Source organism: Rhinatrema bivittatum, chromosome 1 (assembly GCF_901001135.1).
Source record: "Rhinatrema bivittatum chromosome 1, aRhiBiv1.1, whole genome shotgun sequence".
Taxonomy (NCBI): Eukaryota; Metazoa; Chordata; class Amphibia; order Gymnophiona; family Rhinatrematidae; genus Rhinatrema; species Rhinatrema bivittatum.
The window spans coordinates 35,029,512-35,053,938 of record NC_042615.1 but is presented as its reverse complement, the minus strand read 5'-3'; the positions used below and the strand labels follow the sequence as shown (position 1 = coordinate 35,053,938).

Below are 24,427 nucleotides of genomic sequence, written 5' to 3'. Positions count from 1 at the left end.
TGCAGGGAAGCTGCTGTACTGAGGGAGGGGGGATCAGCTTGGGGTGTGCGTTTAGTCCAATAAGAACCATGTCAGTGTCATATCCTGTATATACAACCAATGCAAATGCACATTGGGCATACATGGGTTGTAAATCTTTTTCATAAATACATAAATAAAGCTTGTCACATTATCAACAGATATAATTTAACTACTGGTGTTCTGGCATATATATCTGCCTCATCCTATTAGTTTTGTGAGCCTGCAGGTTGTGCTAAGTAAAAGACAGTGCTGTTACTTGATAAGAAGTCTTCTGCTCCCTGAGGGACCTATTCATTTCCATTAATCGTAAACTAATTGATTTCAAGGTTCTAATAGTCTCTTGCAACATTACAGCCCTCCAGCTAATGCACTGCCACGGCGTTCCCAGAACTCAAGCCCAGGGGTGACGGTAAATATGTGCTCAGGGAATCCCCTAAGTAGTGTTTACGGTTTATACCTTTGTTCAACCGTATCAGTATCGAGTGGTGGGAAGGAGGAAGGTGTGGTCTGATGGGTAGAACACTGGGCGATAACCCAGGGAAACCAAGGTTTAATCTGCTGACATTCTTTGTGACCTTGGGCAAGTCATTTTATCTCCTGTTGCCTCAGGTACTCGCTTAGATTCTGAGCTCTTTGAGGCAGGGACATATGATCAGGGCCAGTGCAAGGGTATTAGGTGCCCTAGGCAAACATTCTGCCTTGCGTTCCCCCCTCCCCGGTCGACTTGGCTCTTTTCCAGCCATCATTTACTATGTTACTATGAACTACTGTCAGGTGACATCCTGGCTGCATCAATGACTTGGGAAAGAAAGGGCTTGGTGGCTGAGCACGTTTGCAGTAGTAACCAGGTGCTTCCTTCTTACACCCCCCTAGAGCTGAGCTACAGCCCGCCAGCAAAGCTAACTGCCCGTGCATATCTGTCCTTTTTGCCACCAGAAAAGCGTAAGACACAAAGCCTTCTATTGCAGACCCTTAGTACAGCCCGCTGGTGGGTGCTCGCTGGCAAGGTGAGAGAGGCAGCGCGTCCACGTACTCTCCAGCCTCTTCCTCTATCTTCATCCTTGACTCGTGCTAACGCTGCAGCTGTACCACACTCGGAGGGAAAAATAAAAGGTGTCCGTTTCCCATTCCCACCCAGCTGTTTTCATAACTAAAATGGCTTTAGAGCTGGCCATGTTTTATGACCTTATCCCCTCTAACCCACGCAAGCAGTCATTCCTTGCTGAGCTGGCACTGCACATACACTGACTGGCCACTTCCTTCTGTACTTGGTGACTAGCACTGTCTCTGTCTCTGCCTGGACTAACGAATCGGAATGCAAGTTGCTGCTTGAATCACACAATTAATGATGTTTTACACGCCTAGTATATCTTTTCTCATGAATGCCAGAAAACCAGGAAATCTATCAAGTCCAGCCTTCAGATTGCCTAACACAGTGGTTCCTAAAGCTGTCCTCGCACATCAGATTTGAATGATGCGATGGAGGCAGTGCATGCAAATCTATCTCATGCATATTCATCACCGATATCCTGAAAACCTTACTGGCTGGGGATCTCTCAGGACTGGTTTGGGAGTTACTGGTTACCAGATCTCTTGTTTCTTTCTTTCTTTAAAGAACAAAATAGAAAGGGTGGCCAACTCCAGGCTTCACAAGCCACAGACAGGCTTGGTTTTCACGATATCCACAATGGGTATAGACTGGCGTACAATGAAGATACTGCGTGCACATTCTCTCGTGCATATTCATCCTGGATATCGTGAAAACCGGACCCGTTCGTGGTTATTGAGGCCTGGCGTTGACCACCTCTGAAATAAAATGTCAAGTTGGCATGATTCTCCCTTCCCCCTGCTGATAAAAACCCAGTGCTCCCAAAATTGTAAAAATTCAAGGACAGCCCCTACCCTCCCAGCCACAAATCTGGGGTTCATACGTCCCAACGGAGCAGGAGCAATCCCCGCTTTGAAGTAAGGACATAGCAGGGCAGAAGTGATTAGCAATTGCTCCAGCCTTACTTGGACTATGAATGCACACTGAAGGAAATGCCCCTAGTGCCTTCACAATAATTCACTGAGGAGTGAGGCAAAAAGAAATGTGGCCTGAATCAGCTCTGTCTGCTGAGATTTACTTCTGTGTATGTCATGTTTTGCATCTCGCTGTAAAGCACCCCCCTTATAAATGTTTCTGCTCATCTCACCCTTTACCGATGAATACTAATAGCTGATAAGACTATGCCCAGTTTCTTAACCATCCTTATCAAATTTCCTGCAATTAAAAAAGTTCATAGAAACAGACGTTTAAAAATCATGAAAGCCATTTTGACTTCCAGAAAATGAACAATATAATATTATTCTTACATCATTTGCAAGTACAGTATTTCAACCTTTGCTGACTTTGGGAAAGCTGTTTTGGAATGCAACTAATAGTTTTTAGAACATGGTATATACCTTTTAGAACAGCTGTTTTGAGCATGCACTATAATCAACATAGAAAATTGATCAATTCTCCTGATATTCAAGTTTTTCAACATATATACATACATGCATACATACATATATACGGTGCACAGTCTCTTTAATGGCTTTGTACATGGGAAACTAATTTCCTGTCTGTGCATTGATATTCACTGAAAAAAAAAAAGTCTGTCATCTGCAATCTCTCAGTGGTTATTATTGATGTGTCTGCTTCAAATTGAGAGCAGCTGCTGAGCCTCTAGGTAAGCCATTCCAATCTAAATAGAGAATTTATGATTGAAGGTTTCTGGTGAGAACTTTCACAGCTGAAATAAATCTCTCCTTGCTAAGGTAAGCTGGTGCAGATGGGAGGAGAGCCTGCCTTCCTGAGCTTTCTAAGTGTGACTGTAGGTGCTCGCTTACGCCGTTCTTTGTTACTCTCCCAGCAATCTAGCCTGCTGCCATCAGAGCTTTCTCGAGGATAGTACTGTGAATGGGAGATCAGCACGGTAACACACAGCAGATTAAGACCAACGGGCCCACCCTTTCTACTCACCTGGCTTCCTTTCCGGTTCCCTACCACTTTGGGTGGAATAGCATTTCAATTAGGGGTGGGCAGGCCAAAGATTTTTATTTCGGTTCGCTTCGGTGGGGATTTTCATTGGTTTTCATTTGGTTTTTTTTTCTTTTCTTTCCTTTTTGTTCATATTCCATGGTTGCATGCCCCCAAAAAAAGCACTTTTGAGCGTGCATATCGGAAGCTGCGTGCGCAAATTGGCGATCTGCACACGCGACGTCCGACGTGTGCGCACAAAGTGCTTTTTCCACGTGCAACCCAAAACTGCATGCACATATTTCCATAAATGAATGCAAACAAACCTTTTCATTCTTTTCGGAGGTGCTACTGATTCGGTTCAGAACAAATAAAAAATTGGCTTTTTAATTATGAAAAAAAAACCATTTGTTTCAAATGAATGCACAACCCTAATTTAAAGTTCCCTTACTTATTATTACTACTACTTAACACTTCTATAATGCTACTCAATGTATGCAATGATGTACTTGATGCACGCAGCGCTGAAATCAACACAGCTAGCTACCCACTTGCCCCATGTCATTTTACCCACTCTCTCAACCCAGTTCCTGGTATGATTTGTGGGTTTCGTGGGCACTTGGCCCGAGGTGGGAGTTGTTACCACCTGTGGGGAGGAGCATCACAGGTCCACACTGCCGGGAGGCGAGGTCTGGTACAGCAGGAGCTCTGGGAGAGATTCTGTGGGAAGGTCCTGAGGAGCAGAGTGAGAGACACAGCGCTGAGGGACCCCACAGGAAGCGGGTAGGCTGGAGAGCAGTGCTTGGGCGGAGTCCTCCAAGAGGATGGCGCTAGGCAGACCCGAGGGGCGGGAAGTGCGAGGGAGGTCTTGTTAATTTGTGATACATTTAACTATATTTGTGGTTATGTATTCTTTATTCCTGGAGCAAGAGTTTCTTGTGTGTCTTATTTGTGAAATCCTGTAAAGATGAAAAGAAAATATTCAGAAACCAGGGGTGGCTAAAAAGTCTGCAGAACCTGGATCTCTTGGCAATTAAAGAGAAATAATTTGTGGAAGACCCTCGTCCTTCATGCTAGTCTCGAAAGGCTGACCTTTATATTATGTACAATGTGTGCTTAACCTCTGTTACTTAACCTTTACCAGTGGTTGTTACGAGCAGTTGGCTCTGCAGTACTCGGTCGCAGTTATGTCACGCTGCCTTTAGGTGAGTGTGGCATAACAGAAAGCCTCCAGGGGTCCTGAAACAATGGGTTTTCAAAAAGGAAGGAATCTGAAAAATAGGAGCATCTGCCTTTGGGAACCCAAGAGAACAAGACCTGTCCTGGGCTGTTGCTAATTTCCCTCCAGGCCTTCTGGTTTTTCCCAGACCAAAAGTGGCTGTAGTGGTCTTACCATAAAGGATGGCGTGCCAAGATCAGACTCCTAGCCACTAATGCCTGGTTTCTCCTCAAGGAGCCCTAGGAAGAGAAATGAGGACAGGCCTTATAAAAAACAAAAAAGACTTTTGTCTGTCAGGAATAATCCTCAGCTTGATGGAATCAGTTATTATGAGTTAGTGGTCCATGGGTTGTCTGGGATGTCAGACCGGATGTCCGTGTGCTATCGGGATTTAAAGTTGCTTTCTCTGTCTTGCTGCTAGGCAGTAGAGTTATTTGCTACCCTGGCTGTTGGTGCTCTCTCTGCCGGGGCTCCTTCTTTTGATTTCCCTAGAAGATATTGGGGGTCACCAAACTTTGGTCTGGGTGTAAGTTACTGGATCCCATGGTGTGGGTTTGAGGTCCTAAGAAAGACAAGGGATTGGCCAGATTTACTTAGGAGAGGCAGTTAAGAGACACAGAGGGGAAATCTGGCGTGCTTGCACTCCTTCCTTGTCCAGTTCAGTTTATTAATTTGATGCTTGTACTCCTTCCTTGTCCAGTATGAGTTTTGTTTAGTTCAGTTTATTAATGTGATAGTCTGCTTTTCCACTAGGCATCAAAGCAGTTAACCAAACTAATCATTTAATACAAAATAAAAATAATAAAACATACAATACAGAAAGGTCCACATTCAGCCACTGTATGGCTCTGCTAGCTAGCAGGATAAACTTATCTTATCCTGCTATCCCTATCTTATCCTTATCCTTTGTAGCTGCACCTTTTAGTTTTGGTTTTTTTTTTTTTTAACTATTTTTCTCATTTTATCCATGTTTCCCTTTTGAAAGTTTAGTACTCGAGTCCTGGGTTTACTTACTGTCCCCTTTCCAGTCTTTAATTCAAATTTGATCGTATTATGATCACTATTGCCATCCTGTGCTCCACTGGGTTTTGCCTGCCTTCTGGCTAGCTATTTAATACAGACACTCAAACTCACTAAAGAAGAATATACCCCTATATTTACTTCTCCCCAAAACTTTTAAGTTCTAAAATTTCCGTTCTGATTCTCTTCAGCCACCAGCAAGGTGATCCTCTCCTCTCGGTACTCCCAGCCAATAATTAATAAAGGTAATAAATAAAGATGACTATAAATCTACTTAATTACACGTTAAAAGCATGTAAACAATGGCCTGAGGTACTAGTCTAACAATACAAATAGTAAAATCATTTTATATTCCAATAATTTGAGAAAACAACCACACTTTAATTATTTTCCAAAATCTAAGTAGGTTGTTTCCTTGGCTAAACTCACAGGGAAGTGAATTTGATAAGCCTGGAGCCGAATAATTAAAGGTAATATGCTGAGTCAGCTGGATTAACCTGCAGTTGTGGGCCACCTTTTTTATGCACAGATTTTACTGCTGATGCAGCAAGGAGGTTTGCACACAAAAACTGCGCGTGTACAACCATGCCTAGAGCTTAGGAGCCTCACATGGAAATGCAGAGAGAGGTGCCTGCTTAACTCTGGAAACTTAACTCCTAGTCTGAGGTGGAGTACAGTTTCCAGGGTTAATGTTAGGCAGACGCTGGAGTTCTGGCACCAGGCCCTGAAGCTGGGATTTTATGTGCAGAAGGCATGCTTGGTGCCCACAAGGCATGTTTTCTGCACATAAAACGTGATTCATGAGCAGAAAAAATGCTTTCTGAATAGAAAACATTTTTTGTGCACCTAAATCATATTTTATGTGTAGAAAGTGTGACTTGAAACAGAGAAACATGAAGGCAGAAAAAGAGCATGCAGCCTATCTAGTTTGTCATATATGCACATTCTGTAAATCTCCCAGAAACCATGGTTTATGTGCATACATTATATTTTTATGTGCACTAAGCATTTCCTTTACTCACATTTTTAACTCCCAGTGCATTAGCATGCCGTTAGCTTACTGCCTCCTGAGTTAAGGCAAATGTTTGGGTGTGCATTAAGCAATGGTGCACTACATTTTAGCACAGCTGTAACACTCAGTCCCAAACCCAGCTTTTGACGTTAGCTGGACAAACCCCAATGTCTGATATTTCTCCTTGCTCCCCAGATAAATGTTATCCAGGCAAATCGTTGCCTGCATTAACTTTAGCCACATTTTAAGAGAGGAGGCCTTGGAGAACATTTCTGGGGGGCGGGGTTTCAGTTTGTTGATCGAGCCAGGGTATTCAGCAATAGCAAGGGCTAAATAAAAAGGCCGAAGCATAGGAAACAAAGAGTAGGGCCGAACGGTCATTTCTCCCACCGGGGAGAGGTAAATAGTGACGTGCCGCGGGGATCTGTACGGGAACCCCTGCTTTACGGTGGGAAAGGGCGCGATGGGGCGAGGTGATCACATTTAACAGATGACCACAAAATGTTTCAGAGTTGTCAGATCAAGAGCCGTGTGGGAGAGATTGCAAGATGGCTTTGTGGGATTGGGGCATCCAGATGCAGATAAAATATAATGTGGACAGATGCCGAATGATGCACCCAGGTAAGAATAAACCAAACTCTAGCTATGTGAAAAAGGATCTTGGAGTCATTTGTGGGACAATAATTTGACATCCTCGGCCCAGTTAGCAGCAACAGCAGCAGTCAAAAAAAGCAAACAATGTTAATCATTGTTAGGAAAGGAATGGAAAATAAAACAGAGGATGTCACGATGCCTCTTTTTTTTACGATCCAGAGTGTGACCACAGCTTGAGCGGTTCTGGAATCCCCATCTCAAAAGAGAGATACTGTAGTGGAGCTAGTAAAAGTGCAGAGAAGAGTAAGCAAAATGATCAAAGGAATGGAACAGCTCCCCATACGGTGAGGCCCAACAGGTTAAGGCTCTTCGGCCTGGAGAAGTGTCAGGAGAGGAGATATGATAGAGGTCTACAAAATCATGAGTGGGGTGAAACAGGTAAAAAGGGAACAGTTATTTACCATTTCAAACAGGACTGGAGGCATGCCATGAAACTAATAGGTAGCACATTTAAAACAACTTGTAAAAAATATGTTTTTTCTCTTAGCGCACAATTAAACTATGGAATTTGCTGCTAGAGGATGTGGTGAAAGCAGTTGTCATAGCTGGGTTCAAAAGGGCTTGGGACAAGTTCTTGGAGGAAAAGTCCATAGAATCATTATTGGCCGTGTAGTCTTGTGAGAGCTGGAAGAAGGATAGGTTCTTTTCCCTGGGATCCTGCCAGGTACCTGTGTCGAGGACTGGCCACTGCTGGGCTGAAGGGAACCTTTGGTCTGACCCAGGATGGCATAAAAAGGCCCATGCCAGTGGCACCCCCCAATGTCCCCTCACAAGGTAAAAAAAAAATAGAGACGGGCACTGATTCCCTCACTCCGCTAGCTGAAGCAAAAGTGGTGGGCCAAATCCCTGCCGCCGGACTCCCGGACGCGTCAGCTGAGGCCCGCCAGATGTGCCTCCGGTACAGCCGACAGCTTCTGGCGCTTACCATTCTGCGTTCTAATCTGGGATTGGTCTGCCCTCCCCGGAGTCACGCGAATACATGAATATGAAGTTCCGGTAGCTGTCAGCGGTACCAGCACTTAGTATTCAGCTTTTCAGCTCAGCCGCAGGAGCTAAGGGCCTCTCCTCCTCCTGTTGGGCTTTGCAGACACTTTATTTTTTTGGTGTGTGTGTGTGTGGGGGGGGGGGGGAATGGGGATTCGGCTCACCGCTTTTTTTTTTAACTAGGAGATGGGGGTGGGGAGAGGGACCGGAGCACCCCCTGCTATTATTATTTACCATGCGAGTGGGAGGGAGGGGAGATGGGAGCACTGCTGGCCCCCCTGCTCTTTCCCCAGTAGACCAGGGAACAGCAAAGTTACCGGCATAATTTTATCTGATTAACTTTATCCGAGTATTGTCAGCGGCCCTTTCACTTGGGTGAGTGCCACCGCTGAATATCTGGGCAAAGTTAACCACAGAAAGATGTCCAGGTAACCTTGTGGCCCACTGTGCGGACAGAGTTGAACGTTTCATGTGTGCATTCACCCGACTTCCCAGAATGTTCTTTTTTTCTTTTGAGTGAAGCCAGGCGGCTTCGTTTACCCGCTCAACAGGATCAGATTTTGGCTGCCTACCTGCTGAAGTTAGATAGCGACACCCTTCGTAGATAGGCTCCTGCGTATTTAAGGATTTTGCTGTTGAGACTGCACGCAGTAGACTAGGGTGAGGTCAGGGTCTTACTTCCAATCTCTCTCCATGCTGAACTTTTCCGGCCTTCCTGAAATGTGTGCTGACCTAGGCCCTGTAGATTGCTGGTAATGCTATGAGCCCCATATTCAAGGAGGGCTTGGCACCCGGTTTAAGGTGGCCTGAATTAGGAGTCCTCTTTGCACACCTATATTCAGCCATTTCAAAGGCAACTTAGAGGCAGTAAAAAGGACTTAGGTGGAGATATTGACTCCTCTAAGTCTAGACACCTTATTTAGGTGCCCAGCACTAGAAATCAACACGAAGCACCTACATTTGTGTCCCTGCCCTATAAACACCATCACCGATCATCCCTCCTTTTAAATCGAAGTGCCTTGTGCTTTAAATGCCTCTAAATGTTAGGTGCTGACCCCAGCAAAACGTTTACATTCCAGAGTCTAGGGGCCTAACTCTTAATGTTGCCTTCTGAATATCTGGTTCTATAGCTTTTGTGAAATTTGAATACAAAGTGCCGGTGACTTTCTCATTCAGCAGGTCCATCCATTACACCGGACAATACTCTTGGGCGGAGAGGGGGAGAGACAAGTGCCAGCTCCCCTCTCTCGCCCAGCTTTGAGCAGCAAAAAGGTTCACCTACTGCTGCCACGAAATGAGGAGGTCGTCCAACCGACCCACTGCAGCCAGATTCACAACGGTTGCTTCCATCAATCCCGTCGCAGGTAGTTTGAAAACAGAAAAATAAATAAATAAATAATGGATAATTTAAAATCATTTCCATCCACCAGGTGCTCTATGCTATGCTGAGCTGGGGACATGCATAAAGAAATCTGGAGGCCATTACATCTACATCCTGGAGGCCTTCGGCCCGTTACCCGCATTTGTCAGAGTCTGGGTGGAGCTCCTTATCATACGGTAAGCTTTTTTCTGGAAACATCTCAGGTGCTAAAAGAAAGTCGAACTAAGCTTGCAAAAAAAAAAAAGTCTACGCCTTCTATTTATTATTTCAGAAAGCATAGCTCAAGCATTGTGAAGTGAGCAACGATGTGTTATGTTATAGCGAAACTCTGCCAAAAGTGAAAAAGAGACATGCTAATTAATGCAAAGGGAAATTAGCTGTCTTCCATTAACGATATTCTTTATAGACACGGGGAAGCAAGGAAGGAAAAACGTAATTTACCGATCTAATATTTTTTTTCTCCGTCACAATATCTGCTCTATGCTCACAATTATCATTAACTTTAGAGTCTAAAAACGGGGAGTGTTGGTGATATTTGTTGCACACACTCATACTGCTACACCTTCACACTCGTTAGCACAGGAGATAAACGATTCTCTTGAAGAGGAGGAGAAGTCCATCCTGCTGCACCAGGCACCAAAAAGGCAGGTCGCGGCATCCTTGGTGGGGCCATCCCATGGATCTGGACAACAAAGAGTACCAGATGGCACTGAATGAGTATTTCCAAAATCCGCCGTCTGGCGGTGATGATCTCATGCACTGCAAGATCAGTGCAGCTAAACCTGTGAGCTTTAAAAATCTCCATTCAGGGTCGATCTCTTCAGACATTCTTCAGTGGCTAGCACCATTGGGATAGGCTCTGCCAAGGCTGCCCCATCCTGGACCCCTCAGCAGTGAATACCACAGAATGGGCTCCGACGAGGCCACTCCACCTTTTCAGTGAGGGGCACCATGAGATGGGCTTCAGCGGGAAACGACTTTCAGCAGCCCACCCCTTGCTACCCTTTTGACCTTGTCTAAGGGGGAGGAAGGCAGATGCTGGGCAGAAAATGGAGCTCCCTATCCCCTCACCCTGTACATGGCTGCTGCTTACCTATGCATTGAGGGAGCCTGTGCAGGCTCTGCTGCCTTCACTGTCCTGCTGCTCCTCAGTATCTGGAGGAGGGGGTGCTGCCGGCTCCTCCGCTCTACACTCTGTGTCTCATCCTCACTCTTTCCTTCAAGCTGGCCGTGTCTCACGCTGCCTTTCTGGCAGGAACCTGTGCGGGCGTCAGCTGGCAAGCACACGTCTTTCTCTTCTGTGCCGCGCACTGCCCCATACAACTCTGGCTCGTGCATCCCCAGTCTCTGCACCGGTCACGTCTGGCTAGTGGCTGCCACTCTTGCACTGGCTCGCACACATTTTGGTTTGGAGCGGCTTTGTTACTTTCAGGCAGTTTGAGAAGGCTTCAACTCCCCAGGCCTCCCTCTTATTGTCGCTGCCTGCGGCCACTGGCTTTCAGGTTTCGGCAGAGCCGGCGCAAGGGGATTGGGCACCCTGTGCACCTTCTGCCTTGCGCCGTCCCACTTCCGGTCACAGCCCCGACTCCAGGGCGGGGATCACTTGCCGCTACTCCCCGTCCCCTGTTCCGCCCACCCAAATTTAAATAAAATAAACCCTCCACCCTCTCAAACGCCGCCAAGACTCATGAAAAGCCCGGGTGGTCCAGCACGGGGCCTGGGAGCGATGTGCCGCTCCCGGGCCTTCGGCTGCCACTAACCAAAATGGTGCCAGTGATCTTTAGCCCCTACCATATGACAGGGAGCACCCGTGCCATTGGATGGCCCCTGTCACATGGTAGGGGCAATGGCCACTGGCGCCATTTTGGTTAGTGGCAGCCGACGGCCCGGGAGCAGATCGCTCCCAGGCCCAGTACTGGACCACTGGGTCTTTCTGTGAATCTTGGCGGGGGGGGGTGTCGAAAGGGTGTCACGGTCACGATGGGGAAGAAGGCAGGGTGAGACGGGGCCTGGGCAGAAATTTGAAGGGGCAATTTTTGCCCTTTTAAAATTCTGCCGCCTGAAGTGGCTGCCTCACCCTGCCTCTCTGGCTTGCGAGCAGTGGCGGCGCCCCCTTAAGGTTGGCGCCCTTACCCCAGGCCTAGCTCGCCTAGTGCTTCCACCGCCCCTGGGTTTAGGTTTATGGCTTAGTTTTATTCGATATTTGACTTTGTTATTCCCCCATGTTATTTGTAAACCGATCTGATATGAATTTCTTTCATGAAGGTCGGTATATAAAAATGTTAAATAAATAAATAAATAAATCTTCCCACTATGAGGTGAATTTTAAGACCCGCGCGCCTTTGCCGGCTCGCCACCCGTGGACGCAGCGATTTTATAAAACATGCGTGTATACCTGCACCTTTTATAAAGTTGGCTCTATGCACGTACATGTGTGTGTGCACGGCAAATGCCGCCATGATCGCGTAAGTGGGGGGGGGGGGGGGGATTTTAGTAGACACGCACGCCGACGCAGTTACCTGTTTCCCCAGTTCGTTCCCAGTTCACCCCAGTAAAGGAGAAGACTTCCTAAACCCCCTAGGTAACTTGCCTCCCTTTTACCCTATTAGCCCCGACCCTTAAATCCCCGCTGACCAGCCTAGTTTTTGTTATTTTATTATTTACGCGCCGTCCATAGCAGAAGTTGTAGGGGACACCAGCGTGCGTTTGTGCACAGAAATACTTACGCACAGACTTCATGTTACAGACTCAGCCCGCCCACGCCCTGCTCAGACCCCGCCCCGCCCCGTCTCCGTTTTTGAACTTTCTGATTTGTGCTCGTACCAGGAGATACGAGTGGTTTTTAAAATTTGCGCGGTGCGCGCCGGGTCGAGTCACGTGCCTATCTCCTGGCTTTGGCACACGTGGTGCTTTAAAAATCTGCCAGTATGCACTTAGGAGATCTAAGTGAGTTACAAAAAAAAATTATCATTATTTAAACAAATAAGCAGCCAGACAATACATAAATAATAACAAAAATCCTTTCAAATTCACTTCTAAAAATCAATAAATCTCCCATCCCTCTTTTTAAATATAAAAATATGAAAGAAAAAGCATCCTTCTCAACATAGAACTTAAAATCAATAAGCCCTGACATCTCACATTAGCAATAAAATATGTATGTGCTTAACGTATAGCTCCCCACTGCTCCTTGTGAATAACCAAGCTTTCAGTTTCTTTTGGAAACACATCCCATAATTCGTGCGACACCAAATTTCAAATATCATGCCAAAATAACTACACGCCGACCTTCTAGTACGAATAAACCATGCCTCACGCTGCCTTTATTAAGTGTACACACTTACACGCTCTCATTCAACCCATTTACACGCCCCTGTGCTCTGTGCCACATTGTCTCATTAGCGGGTCGATACAGTAAAAATCGCGGGAGAGCGTCCACTCTCCTGTCACACACTCACACGGTGGCTGTGATATATATTCTCATGTAGCATGTCATACACTCACACGGTGGCTGTGATATATATTCTCATGTAGCCTGTCACACACTCTGTTGCAGTCTCTGCCACACACTCACACGGTGGCTGTGATATACATTCTCATGCCTGTCACACACTCACACGGTGGCTGTGATATATATTCTCATGTAGCCTGTCACACACTCACACGGTGCCTGTGATATATATTCTCATGCCTGTCACACACTCACACGGTGGCTGTGATATATATTCTCATGTACCTGTCACACACTCACACGGTGGCTGTGATATATATTCTCATGTAGCCTGTCACACACTCACACGGTGGCTGTGATATATATTCTCATGTACCTGTCACACACTCACACGGTGGCTGTGATATATATTCTCATGTACCTGTCACACACTCACACGGTGGCTGTGATATATATTCTCATGTAGCCTGTCACACACTCACACGGTGGCTGTGATATACATTCTCATGTAGCCTGTCACACACTCACACGGTGGCTGTGATATATATTCTCATGCCTGTCACACACTCACACGGTGGCTGTGATATACATTCTCATGTAGCCTGTCACACACTCACACGGTGCCTGTGATATACATTCTCATGTAGCCTGTCACACACTCACATGGTGCCTGTGATATACATTCTCATGTAGCCTGTCACACACTCACACGGTGGCTGTGATATACATTCTCATGCCTGTCACACACTCACACGGTGGCTGTGATATATATTCTCATGTAGCCTGTCACACACTCACACGGTGCCTGTGATATATATTCTCATGCCTGTCACACACTCACACGGTGGCTGTGATATATATTCTCATGTACCTGTCACACACTCACACGGTGGCTGTGATATATATTCTCATGTAGCCTGTCACACACTCACACGGTGGCTGTGATATATATTCTCATGTACCTGTCACACACTCACACGGTGGCTGTGATATATATTCTCATGTACCTGTCACACACTCACACGGTGGCTGTGATATATATTCTCATGTAGCCTGTCACACACTCACACGGTGGCTGTGATATATATTCTCATGTACCTGTCACACACTCACACGGTGGCTGTGATATATATTCTCATGTACCTGTCACACACTCACACGGTGGCTGTGATATATATTCTCATGCCTGTCACACACTCACACGGTGGCTGTGATATATATTCTCATGTAGCCTGTCACACACTCTGTTGCAGTCTCTGCCACACACTCACACGGTGACTGTGATATACATTCTCATGTAGCCTGTCACACACTCACACGGTGGCTGTGATATACATTCTCATGTAGCCTGTCACACACTCACACGGTGGCTGTGATATACATTCTCATGTAGCCTGTCACACACTCACACTGTGCCTGTGATATACATTCTCATGTAGCCTGTCACACACTCACACGGTGGCTGTGATATATATTCTCATGCCTGTCACACACTCACACGGTGGCTGTGATATATATATTCTCATGTAGCCTGTCACACACTCTGTTGCAGTCTCTGCCACACACTCACATGGTGACTGTGATATACATTCTCATGTAGCCTGTCACACACTCACACGGTGGCTGTGATATACATTCTCATGTAGCCTGTCACACACTCACACGGTGGCTGTGATATATATTCTCATGTAGCCTGTCACACACTCACAAGGTGACTGTGATATACATTCTCATGTAGCCTGTCACAAGCTCTGGTGCAGGAGCAGATGCACTAAGCAATTACCCCCTAGACACAAAGTGGGAAGAAAAAAAAACCTACAAAACCCTTTAGTACATCAGGACCCAAAAGGGGAAAAGCCCTTTAGTACTTCAGAGCCCCAGCCTGTGCCTCACACGTTCCCAGATGCTCCCTCTCTTTACCTTCCATCACCCGGTAATCCTGGAATACAAAAAAATCAAGACCTTTCAAAGAAAGGCCCCTTTTTCTCTAATGCCTGGTTTAATGTTACGCGTGGATTTATTAAAATATCGTTCAAGCCACTGGAAGCTTAAGAATTCCAAGCAGCTCGCAGAAGGCACAAAGAACACGTGGTCCCCCTCTATCGCTCGGTGTTTGCTGACGCCGCAGAGCCAGCCCGGGGGGTTAATAATCACAGACACCGCGAGGCAGAAATCCTTGCATCGATTCCAGACTGCGAGCCCTCTCTCCCTTAAACCCAGGGTGACCCTGCCATTCAGACTGTCCTTCCTGGGGGCCGGCTTGGCGAGGGCCGTGCCCGGGTGTTAGCCGCGCCGGGCCTGCTCCAGGACGGAAACTGTGAAAGGTTCCCGGGGCAGTGCAATAAAACGAGAGCTTGGCTTGCGAAAGGCCCTGGCTGGAGGCCAGGGCGGAAAAGGCGACGTCTGGACAGCCGCAAGCCGTAATCGCAGCCCTGCTAAGTCACGGTGACTCGGAGGCTGATCATCAGGATGCTGCACCACCGTCAGAGAAGGTTTCATAAAGCGGCTGACGAAACGAGGGTTCCCGTCCCTGGAGGCAGACACAGGAATCAGACCCTAATTAGTACAGTGCGATGAGCTGCACTGGGGTGTGTTGCAAGTCAGAGGGTTAATAATGTCTCACCCACACACCCTAAGCATGTATAGAAGGCAGCAGACACAGCCTCTTGTATCCAGGATGTGTGGTAAGAGCCACATCCCCCCTCCCTCCCTCCTGAGGAATAGCTCATTGCAAAATCAACATTTTGTTTGAAAAAAAATAATCCCCTGGGCTAGTCATTTCATGAGACAGTGGAGAGAAGGCAGCTGACTGTGCCGTAAATTGAATATTTCCACCTTCTGTCCAATCGCAGTGCTTTTTCCTTCCAAGTTGGATTCCCTAACAGTCCAGGTTCCCTCTCTCCCCTCTCCCTCCTCCTCCTCTCCCACTACCCCACTCTTGATTGTAAATCTGCTGCAGTGAAACGTGCTCTTGGCAGATGTTCGTTCCTCCACAACAAACCATTAAGATAGGCACCTCGACGGCTTTCATGTTGGGAAAACTTCCTTTTCCATAGCGGCAGAGGGAACCCATGATACAGCTCAGGCCAGAGGGTGTTGTGGGAGAGACTGCCGTTGTGGATCCAAAGCCTGGGAATAGGGAGGTGCTCTCTTCAGACATGAATAGCATCAGCCAGCGTTATCATAAGTGTGGGAGGCACTGACTGCGCTCCCCAAAAGACTGTACCTGGCCAACTTGCACCCACAGATACAGGCTGATGTAATATAAGATGCGCTGCGCTTGGCTGAGCGCACATATTAACACGCAGTTGTGTGCATGGGTGCTTTAAGCGCATACATTATATTTGATGCTTAGAGGACACCATTTGTGCACAAAGAGCATAAATCATGCCCTTTACGTGTGCTAAGCAGCCTTTTATTCACACATTTGCAAGTTAGCGTGCCTTTTTCACCTCCAAGTGCATTAGCTTACCATTAATCTACTGCATCAGGAGTTAACTCTTCTTTTGGCACCTGAGTAAAGTTCAGCACACTTTTTTTTTTTTTTTTTTACCCATGACCTATTACATCGAGGCCATGGTGAGGAGATTACCCGAGGAATCATCATGGTCAGCTATCGAAGAATGCAGCATGGCGGGAACGGGGAAGGCAAGGGACTTTAGGTGGACGGCGCGACAATGTGACAGCATCCTGACAGCAGTATAAATCGGAGCTGTAACCGGGTCAGGCCCCCTGTCTCCACCCTGATCCCCAGTCCTTTTTCACGCTCTCTCTCCTCTCTTCACCCCAATCCAATCCCTCCTCCTCCTCGTGCTCCATGGTGAGAGGTTTTTCATCTTCTTGGTTTTTCATCCGCTGCTGGCTCAGGCTGGCAGATAGTCATTCCCATCCCCCCGGGTGCTTTGCACCCTAGAAGACTGCCCCTGTCCCCAGGTATAGTGCACGATTTTCTCTAGCATCCATACGGTCACTAAAATGCTGTACTACTGGAAAAATATTAAGAATATTTAAGGATCCACTATAAATGTAGATGCTAGCGCATGTCTCGGATTCCTCCATTTTGTGTGGAGCATGAATTCTTAGCCTGTTGGCTGGGCACTAGGGGATTAAAACAGATGTCTGGGTTAAATTATGGAGCATGGAGAAGAAACGAAGACAGGAACATGGCAGCCCGGGACTCTAACCAGGGCTGAGGCAAACAAACATGACCGAAATCAAAGGGAGACAAATCTGAGAGAAGGAAGGTGGCAAATGTATCCGAGGGTCAGGAGAAGGCATTTTACCAGCTTGTTTGCATTATTATGGCTGCTGGAAAAGCAGCTGATCGGGCAAATCTCTGAAGGGTGGGAAAGATAGTTTAGGAACGGCGCCGATTCTGTGCCATGTGCCGACATGGCAGTATGAGCGCCACTGTCGTCTTTTACTCGGACTGCCTCAACTATGACCTTTTATTTGTGTTCATTTTGCTTCCCATAGACCTGCTGCAACAGCAGTGATCTCCTTGGCGTTTGGACGCTACATGCTGGAGCCCTTTTTCATTCAGTGTGAAATCCCAGACCTCGCAATCAAGCTTATCACCGCTGTGGGCATCAGTAAGTACAAATATCATTCTTATGAAATGATTTTTCAAGTGCAAGGTACACAAACAGAGATTTCATGCAGGATTAAACCTGTGGAATCGTTTTTTTAATGTAGCTTCATGTATGCCGTGAGTTCTTTACTACCGCGTTCGGCAGACAAGATACAACCAATGGCCTGTCAGTTGAGTAGTGTATATGATGAGAGGGGGGGGGGGTTATGAATGATTCATGTATGCAGTAACCTTTATGGTAGAGACTGTCCTAGCGCTAGGAGTTGTAATGGGAGGTGTGGCATGCGTGCATGGTAGCGCAGATGTATTGCTGTGTCTTTGGATATCCGTAAAGTCCTGTGAATACTGTGTATATCCTGAATGGATGGGTGTTTTATGTTTCGATTGATAACACCTTAAAAGTGAAAAAAAAGGATAATGTAGAGAGTGCAAGTGTGAAATGTGTGTATGAAAGAGAGAAAGTAATTTTATTTATTTCTTTAAAGACTTTTCTATACCGATATTAGTGGGGGACATCATATCGGTTTACAGCAGAACTGCAGGATGGAAATTACAATGAACAGGTATCGGGGAGAGGATCACATAAGAACAAATAAGTAGCAAAGAAATAAAGGAATACAAGGAAATAAAAAACAAACGTGTGGGGCTGCTCAGGGTACCATTGAGAGCCAAGAAACAGTAACATAGTAATGTAACAATTACTGGACAATTACTGGAGAAGAATCTGCAAAAAGCAAGAAAAAAGAGGCCTAGATAAGGATAAGAGAGATGTTGTACATATTTTACATGAGATTTAAACTGCCAATGTAGGCCAAAATAGGGTTTAAAAGGCTAGCACCACAATCCCCACAGGGAAAAGCAACACTTTTGGCCCGTTAAAAGTGGATTTTCCATGGGAAAAGTTTAGCCAGTGTTTTAAAAATAGAGGAAAGCCCTTAGAAAGACGTGTGTGGTGTTTTTCTGATGGAGGACAAGAAGAGATGTTATTCTAGTAGTTGCATTCACACTGATGTGACGTACAGGCCTCCAAACTAACTAGAAGAAATGGTCGGAGATCTGGCCAAAGACATCCAAAAGGTGAGATTTGGAGTCTCCTGGATACGGATTGGATTATTATTTCCTGCTGCAGACTCTGCAAGAAGTAGAAAGACTGAGAATGGCCCTTCAAGGGGCCTCTGCTCAGACAAACTGTGATGGGACCCATGAGAGGAGGTTTCTGTACTAGGCCTGGGACTCTGAAATGGCGGCAGTATCTCCATTCGTGGCGAGATAAAGTGTAACGGCGCTGAGGGTCGAGTTAAAAAGAGCTAGAACAAGGCAACAAACGTTTACGTAAACAAAAGGAAACGAAAGGAAAAAGAAACGGAGCTGGTTCTCCGAGCGGGTGGCTGAGAAAATAAAGAGCAAAAGATCAGCGTTCAGAAGGTACAGAGGAACTCAAAACGAGGAGCACCGGGAAGATTATTGGTAAAATTGAAGGAGACCAGGAAATAAATCAGATAGAGAAAGGCCTGAGCAGAAGAAAGGATGGCATTTTTCAGGTATATCAGAGGTATATCAGAGAAAGGAGGCAGGTCCGAGGTGGCATTGTAAGACTGAAAGGAGAAAAGGAGCACCGTGTGGAGAAAGGTGAGGGAGGAGCAGAAATGTTAAACAAGTAAAGAAGACCATGGAGAGCGGCCCCTGCTGGCAGTGGTACAGATGGGATCGGGGCAGGTACAATCCCACTTACAGAAAAGAGGGTTTGGCTGGAGCGAGCAAAACTGAACATGGACAAGGCCACGGGGCTGGATGACGTCCATCCAAGGGTACTAAAGGAGCTCAGAGACGTCGTGGCAGGTCCAGTGAAGGACCTGGTCCATAAATCCTTGGAGAGGTGCCACAAGATTGGAGAAGAGCAATTTTGCTCCCACGTCACAAAAGCAGTAGCAGGGAGGAGGCTGAAACGTTAGCCTTACCACAGTGGTGGGAAAATGAATGGAGAAGGCAACTGAAAGAAAGGATAGTGAGCTATCTACAATCCAATGGGTTGCAGGAGCCAAGGTTGATTGATTTTTTTTTTTTTTTGATTGGGTTATTAGGGAATCGGATCAAGGAAGAGCACGTGATGATGTTTGCTTGGATCTCTCAGCAAGGCTTTTGATATGTCCTACATAGGAGGCTCGTGAGTAAAATGAGGGGGCCTCAGAGTGGGTCCCTAGATGGTGGAATGGATAACAAATTGGCTGACAATATCAGGAAGTATTTGCAAATGGAGAAAGGAGAGTGATAGGTGGCGCTCCTCAAGGATCAGTTCTGGGACTGGTTCTCTTTGATATTTTTGTGAGCGATATTGCGGAGGGGTTAGAAATTAAAGTTTGTCTTTTTGTGGATGACTTTAAGATCTGCCATAGAGTGGACACACCTGAAGGAGTAGAGAAAATGAGCATAGTATCAGTAGTAACATAGTAAATGATGGCAGAAAAAGACCCAATGGGCCATCTATCTGCCCAGCAAGCTTTTTTTTTTTTTAATACCCTAAAAAAAAGGTTTGCTGGGCAGACTGGATGGACCATTGGGTGAGCTGTATTCAGTGGGGGGTGGGGGGAGGGGGCAAAGGACTGGTGTGCATGGACCGGTAGAGAGACCTCGAGATGATGGTGACCAGTGATATGAAGGTAGCAAAGCATTGTGACAAGGCAGTGGCTAAGGCCAGAGGGATGCTGGGTTGCATAGATGGAAGTACAATCAGCAGGAAGAATGAGGTGATAATGCCCCTGTACAGGTTGTTGACGAAGCCTCACTTGGAGTAATGTGTTCAGTTCCAGAGACCATATCTCAGAAAAGGACAAGGACAGGATGGAAGCAGTCTAGAGAGAGGCAAGTAAAACCTTTTCCGAAGGAAAGGAAGCCGTAAAACTAGGGGTCACGATACGAAACTCCAAGGGAAGACTCGGGAACAATGCCAGGAGATATTTCTTCATGGAAAGAGTGATGGAGGCAAGTACTGCCCTTCCAGAAGAGGTGGTGAAGATGAGAATGGTAGTGGAATTCAAAAGGGCATCGGACAAACACAGAAGATCCCTAGTGGCCAGAGAATGGAAATGAAGAAATGGATTAAACCCATAATTTACACTTCTGAATGGGAGTACCAGTGTGGAGCAGAAGGCATGGGGGTAACCTGCACAGAGTGGCTGGACAGATGGACCATTTTGGTCTTTATCTGCCGACATTAACTATCAGGCTGATTCAATAAAGTCCGCGGGAGAGCGGACGAATGCCCGCTCTCCCGGCGCGCGCACCGGCCCCTCACCGGTGCGAGCGATTCAGTATTCAAATGAGGTGGTGCGGTAAAAACGGAGAAAAGGAGGCGCTAGGGACACTAGCGCGTCCCTAGCGCCTCCTTTTTGACAGGAGCGGCGGCTGTCAGTGGGTTTGACAGCTGATGCTCAATTTTGCCGGCGTCGGTTCTCAAACCCACTGACAGCCACGGGCTCGGAAACCGGACGCCGGCAAAATTGAGCGTCTGGTTTTCGGCCCGACAGCCGCGGGCCGAATTCAAATTATTATTATTTTTTTTTTAACTTTTTTTCTCTTCTGGACCTCCGACTTAATATCGCCATGATATTAAGTCGGAGGGTGCACAGAAAAGCAGTTTTTACTGCTTTTCTGTGCACTTTCCTGGTGCCGGAAGAAATTAGCGCCGACCTTTGGGTCGGCACTAATTTCTGAAAGTAAAATGTGCGGCTTGGCTGCACATTTTACTTTCTGTATCCCGCGCACATACCTAATAGGGCCATCAACATGCATTTGCATGTTGAGGGCGCTATTAGGTGCCGCAGGTTGGACGCGCATTTTCCTCCCCTTACTAAATAAGGGGTAAGGGAAAACGTGCGTCCAAGAGCAGGTTAATAGTGCGCTCCGTCGGAGCGCACTGTATCAGCCTGTTTGTTTCTAAGTATTTCCATAGGAAGGGAGAATGGGCATACCAGTTGGACCCTAAACTTATCCGCAATAATGCTCTATGTTCCTACATTTCTGTGTGGGTGGCAGTTGGCTTGTGACTGATGCCCTTTGGTAGGTAATACAGTTAGACGTCCCTATACCTTGTTTCCACTACTATTTAGTTTTTACTGGAATTGTCAGAAAATCCACAGTAATGTCTTTAATAAAGAGAGCCTAGATGCAACAAATCGCCTCAGAGAGATATGTGAAAATGTCCACAGAAAACCAGCAGACTCTTAGACGTTTCACATGTTTGTGTCAAGTGCCTTCTTCCTTGAATATTTTCACCGTATGGCTCAATAGGAACGATGTGTCAAAACACAAGAAAAATGACAAAATGTTACTGATTTATTACATTTGCAGTGCCTCTCAGGTTTTTCTGAATTTCTTTGTGAATTTGATGAAATGTTTCAGAATGCCCAAATTTTACCCACTTCCACCTTTGGGTCAGATATCATCCTGGATATCCTCAAAGTGCTTAATTTGGAAAATGTAAGATTTCTCAAAATAGCGGCAAAAATGCTCATGGGAATGAAAATACAGCTTTTTGGGAATACCCATGCCGCTGTCCAAGTCTGATACATCACTTTCAATGCATATCCAGCATAACTCTCTGTTTCAACGGCAGGGGGAATGAAGAAAAGTGGATCTATATACAGACAACAACCAACAAGGACTGAATTACATAGTCTGGGTAAACAAATAAGCATGGGTGTAGCTTGCTTATTGAGGCAGTTACTACCCCTAACTAATTAAGCTAGATATTCACTTAGATGCAGTTCCAACACTGCTCTCTACATTAATGGTGGGGTGGAAGGGAAATAGAACCAAAAGGTTACTAAGAGCCAAGACTAACAGAAGTATGAGGAAAAAATAAATAAAAAGTGCAAAGCTTACTGGGCAGACTGGATGGGCCGTTTGGTCTTTTTCTGCCGTCATTTCTATGCTTCTTTGTTTCTATGAACACTAGTTAATACAATCAGCTATTAAGAAAGGTTTTGCAATCCGCCTTGCATTGAGAAGGGCAGAATAGAAATATTTTAAATAAATAAATAAAAATACATTGATGTAGCAGATACAGGAACAAGCGCAGTAAGCTGAGGCAACGGCAGGTCTATTGTAATCCTTACTGCGTCACATTTCATCGTTTCGTGACATTTGGTATCAAAGAGATTGCATCAGTCAGACAGTAAGGTAGTTGCCATGTTAGGTTATTTAAATGCCCAGAGATTAAAGGAAACAAACACATTGTAGGTGTTACCTTTTTATTGGACAAATGACTTGCTTCCCAGAGTTATATTCCCTTCAGTGCAGTAACTTGATGAAGGGACTGTAATGAAAGGGAATACAAAAATGGCTCAGTAATATCCCTATATAACATACTGACTATTATGTGGGCAGAAGTAAATTTGCGCTGAAATGGACCGAACGTGCGCCGCATTTCCTTCACTACCTATGCACATAACTCCTGGCCCTGCCCCGTTCCGCTTTTGTTTTCCTGACACGAGATATTCATGCAATCAGTACTTGTACGCGAGTGTGGCAGGTTTAAAAAATTGGCCCTGTGTGAATAAATGATGCGTTTCCCAGTTTTGGCGCGCATATCGGGCCGGATTTTAAAACCTACGTGTGCGGCCAGCTGGCTTTCCCTGTTCCCTCCGAGGCCACTCCGAAATCGGAGCGGCCTTGGAGGGAACTTTCCTTCCCTCCCTTCCCCTACCTGTCCCGTCCCCCAGCCCGAAACCCCCATACCTTTGTTGCAGAAGTTACGCCTGCAAGAGGCAGGCGTAACTTGCACACACCGGCCGACTGCCGGCGCGCGATCCCCCAGCCCAGAGGCCTTGCAGAAGCCTCTGGCCCCGCCCCCGCCCCGCCCCGTACCGCTAATTTTTTCAGGCCCCGGGACTTACATATGTCCTGGGGCTTTACACGTGCCGCTGGGCCTTTTGAAAAAAGGCCCGGCGTGCGTAATCCCACTACCTGCGTAGGGCTTTTAAAATCTGCCCCATCATTTTAAAAATTCACCTTTTTAACTTTTTTTGCAAAATTGCATTTATGAAGGGTTTTTCACATGTGTATGTAGCTAATGACTTGTTTTACATAAATTTGTATTGCAGCCATTCATTGTCAATGTATCTAAATTTCAGAAGTATAAAACTGCTGCAAAAACGAGCTATTTGTAAAGCAAATAGCATCATTATGCACATTTAAAGGGCAAATAATGCAGATTTTCCCATTTAAAATGCACTCTTGCTAATTTTGGCGTGCAGAGTGGCTTCTGCTAATACTTTTTCTCCCTTTAGAACACTGGCCTTTAAGACATTGGCTGTAACATTGCAAAATCTACTGGCCAAAGCAATGGCCAGAAGGGCACCCAGCACCCTGTTGGCAGTCCAGATGGCAGGGTTCATCATCCTGCTGCAGCGTTGCTGCTGAGGCTCTGTGCAGAGAGAACCCCACAGCCGAGTCTCACCTCATTCAGATGGTTGCATTGAGTCCGACCTTGCTCTGCAGTCCACAGAAAAGTGATGCCTGTTCTGCAAGACTTCGTTTCTTTCCACCAGGGACAGCAGAAGAAGAAATGGAAATCAATACCTCAGCATCAAAGACAATGAAAAAAAAAATCAATAACTGACCACGGTGGTTTCTCTACAAAAACCTGGGGCTTCATTAAGAGTTGAATTAAGGAATTTTCAGAGGTTAATGAATTGAAACATTTTATTTTAGGCAGGCATATGTATCTGGTAAAGAAAAAACAGCAAAGTAGACGCTTTGTGATCTTCAAGGTCAGTGATGGGAAATCCCATTAGAACATTTTGAAAATAGATGAACAATTTAAAGAAGAAATGAAGTTGACTTTTTTTTTTTTTAGTTAATTTGGAAATGTGCCCTGACTCAAACAGTGAAAGAAAGTGGAGATCTTATGGAATAACAACATCCTTTTGGGGGTGCATGGAGAGAGAGAGGGGGGGAAGTACTGTTGTGAATACAGACAGGTTGGGGAGGAGCAGCCATGTGTAATAAGATAGGTTTGGGGAATGGCTTCTTGGCTGAACTAAGAGATTCTTCTGCGCGTTGCTTTGGAATAAGACGTGAAGAAGCTCTG

At 46.0% G+C, this 24,427-nt stretch overlaps 1 protein-coding gene and 1 long non-coding RNA gene across 4 annotated transcripts in view; one reads left to right on the top strand and one right to left on the bottom strand.

Moving 5' to 3' along the window:
- The window catches only part of SLC7A11 (solute carrier family 7 member 11), a 139,610-nt gene that overhangs the window by 5,113 nt on the left and 110,070 nt on the right, over positions 1-24,427 (top strand). For 2 of the 3 annotated variants that reach the window (XM_029593502.1, XM_029593674.1), the window contains exons 2-3: positions 9,345-9,471; positions 17,223-17,338. In XM_029593502.1, the coding sequence (XP_029449362.1) occupies positions 9,345-9,471; positions 17,223-17,338 (243 nt within the window). Of the gene's footprint in view, positions 1-6,801; positions 6,898-9,344; positions 9,472-17,222; positions 17,339-24,427 lie in introns of those variants that run through there. The other variant, XM_029593585.1, reaches the window with a different exon arrangement.
- Positions 2,430-23,916, bottom strand: LOC115087065. The gene is made up of 3 exons (XR_003855424.1): positions 23,795-23,916; positions 22,583-22,651; positions 2,430-3,984 (listed from the first exon to the last, which is right to left on the bottom strand). It is a non-coding gene; the product is annotated as an uncharacterized LOC115087065 (long non-coding RNA).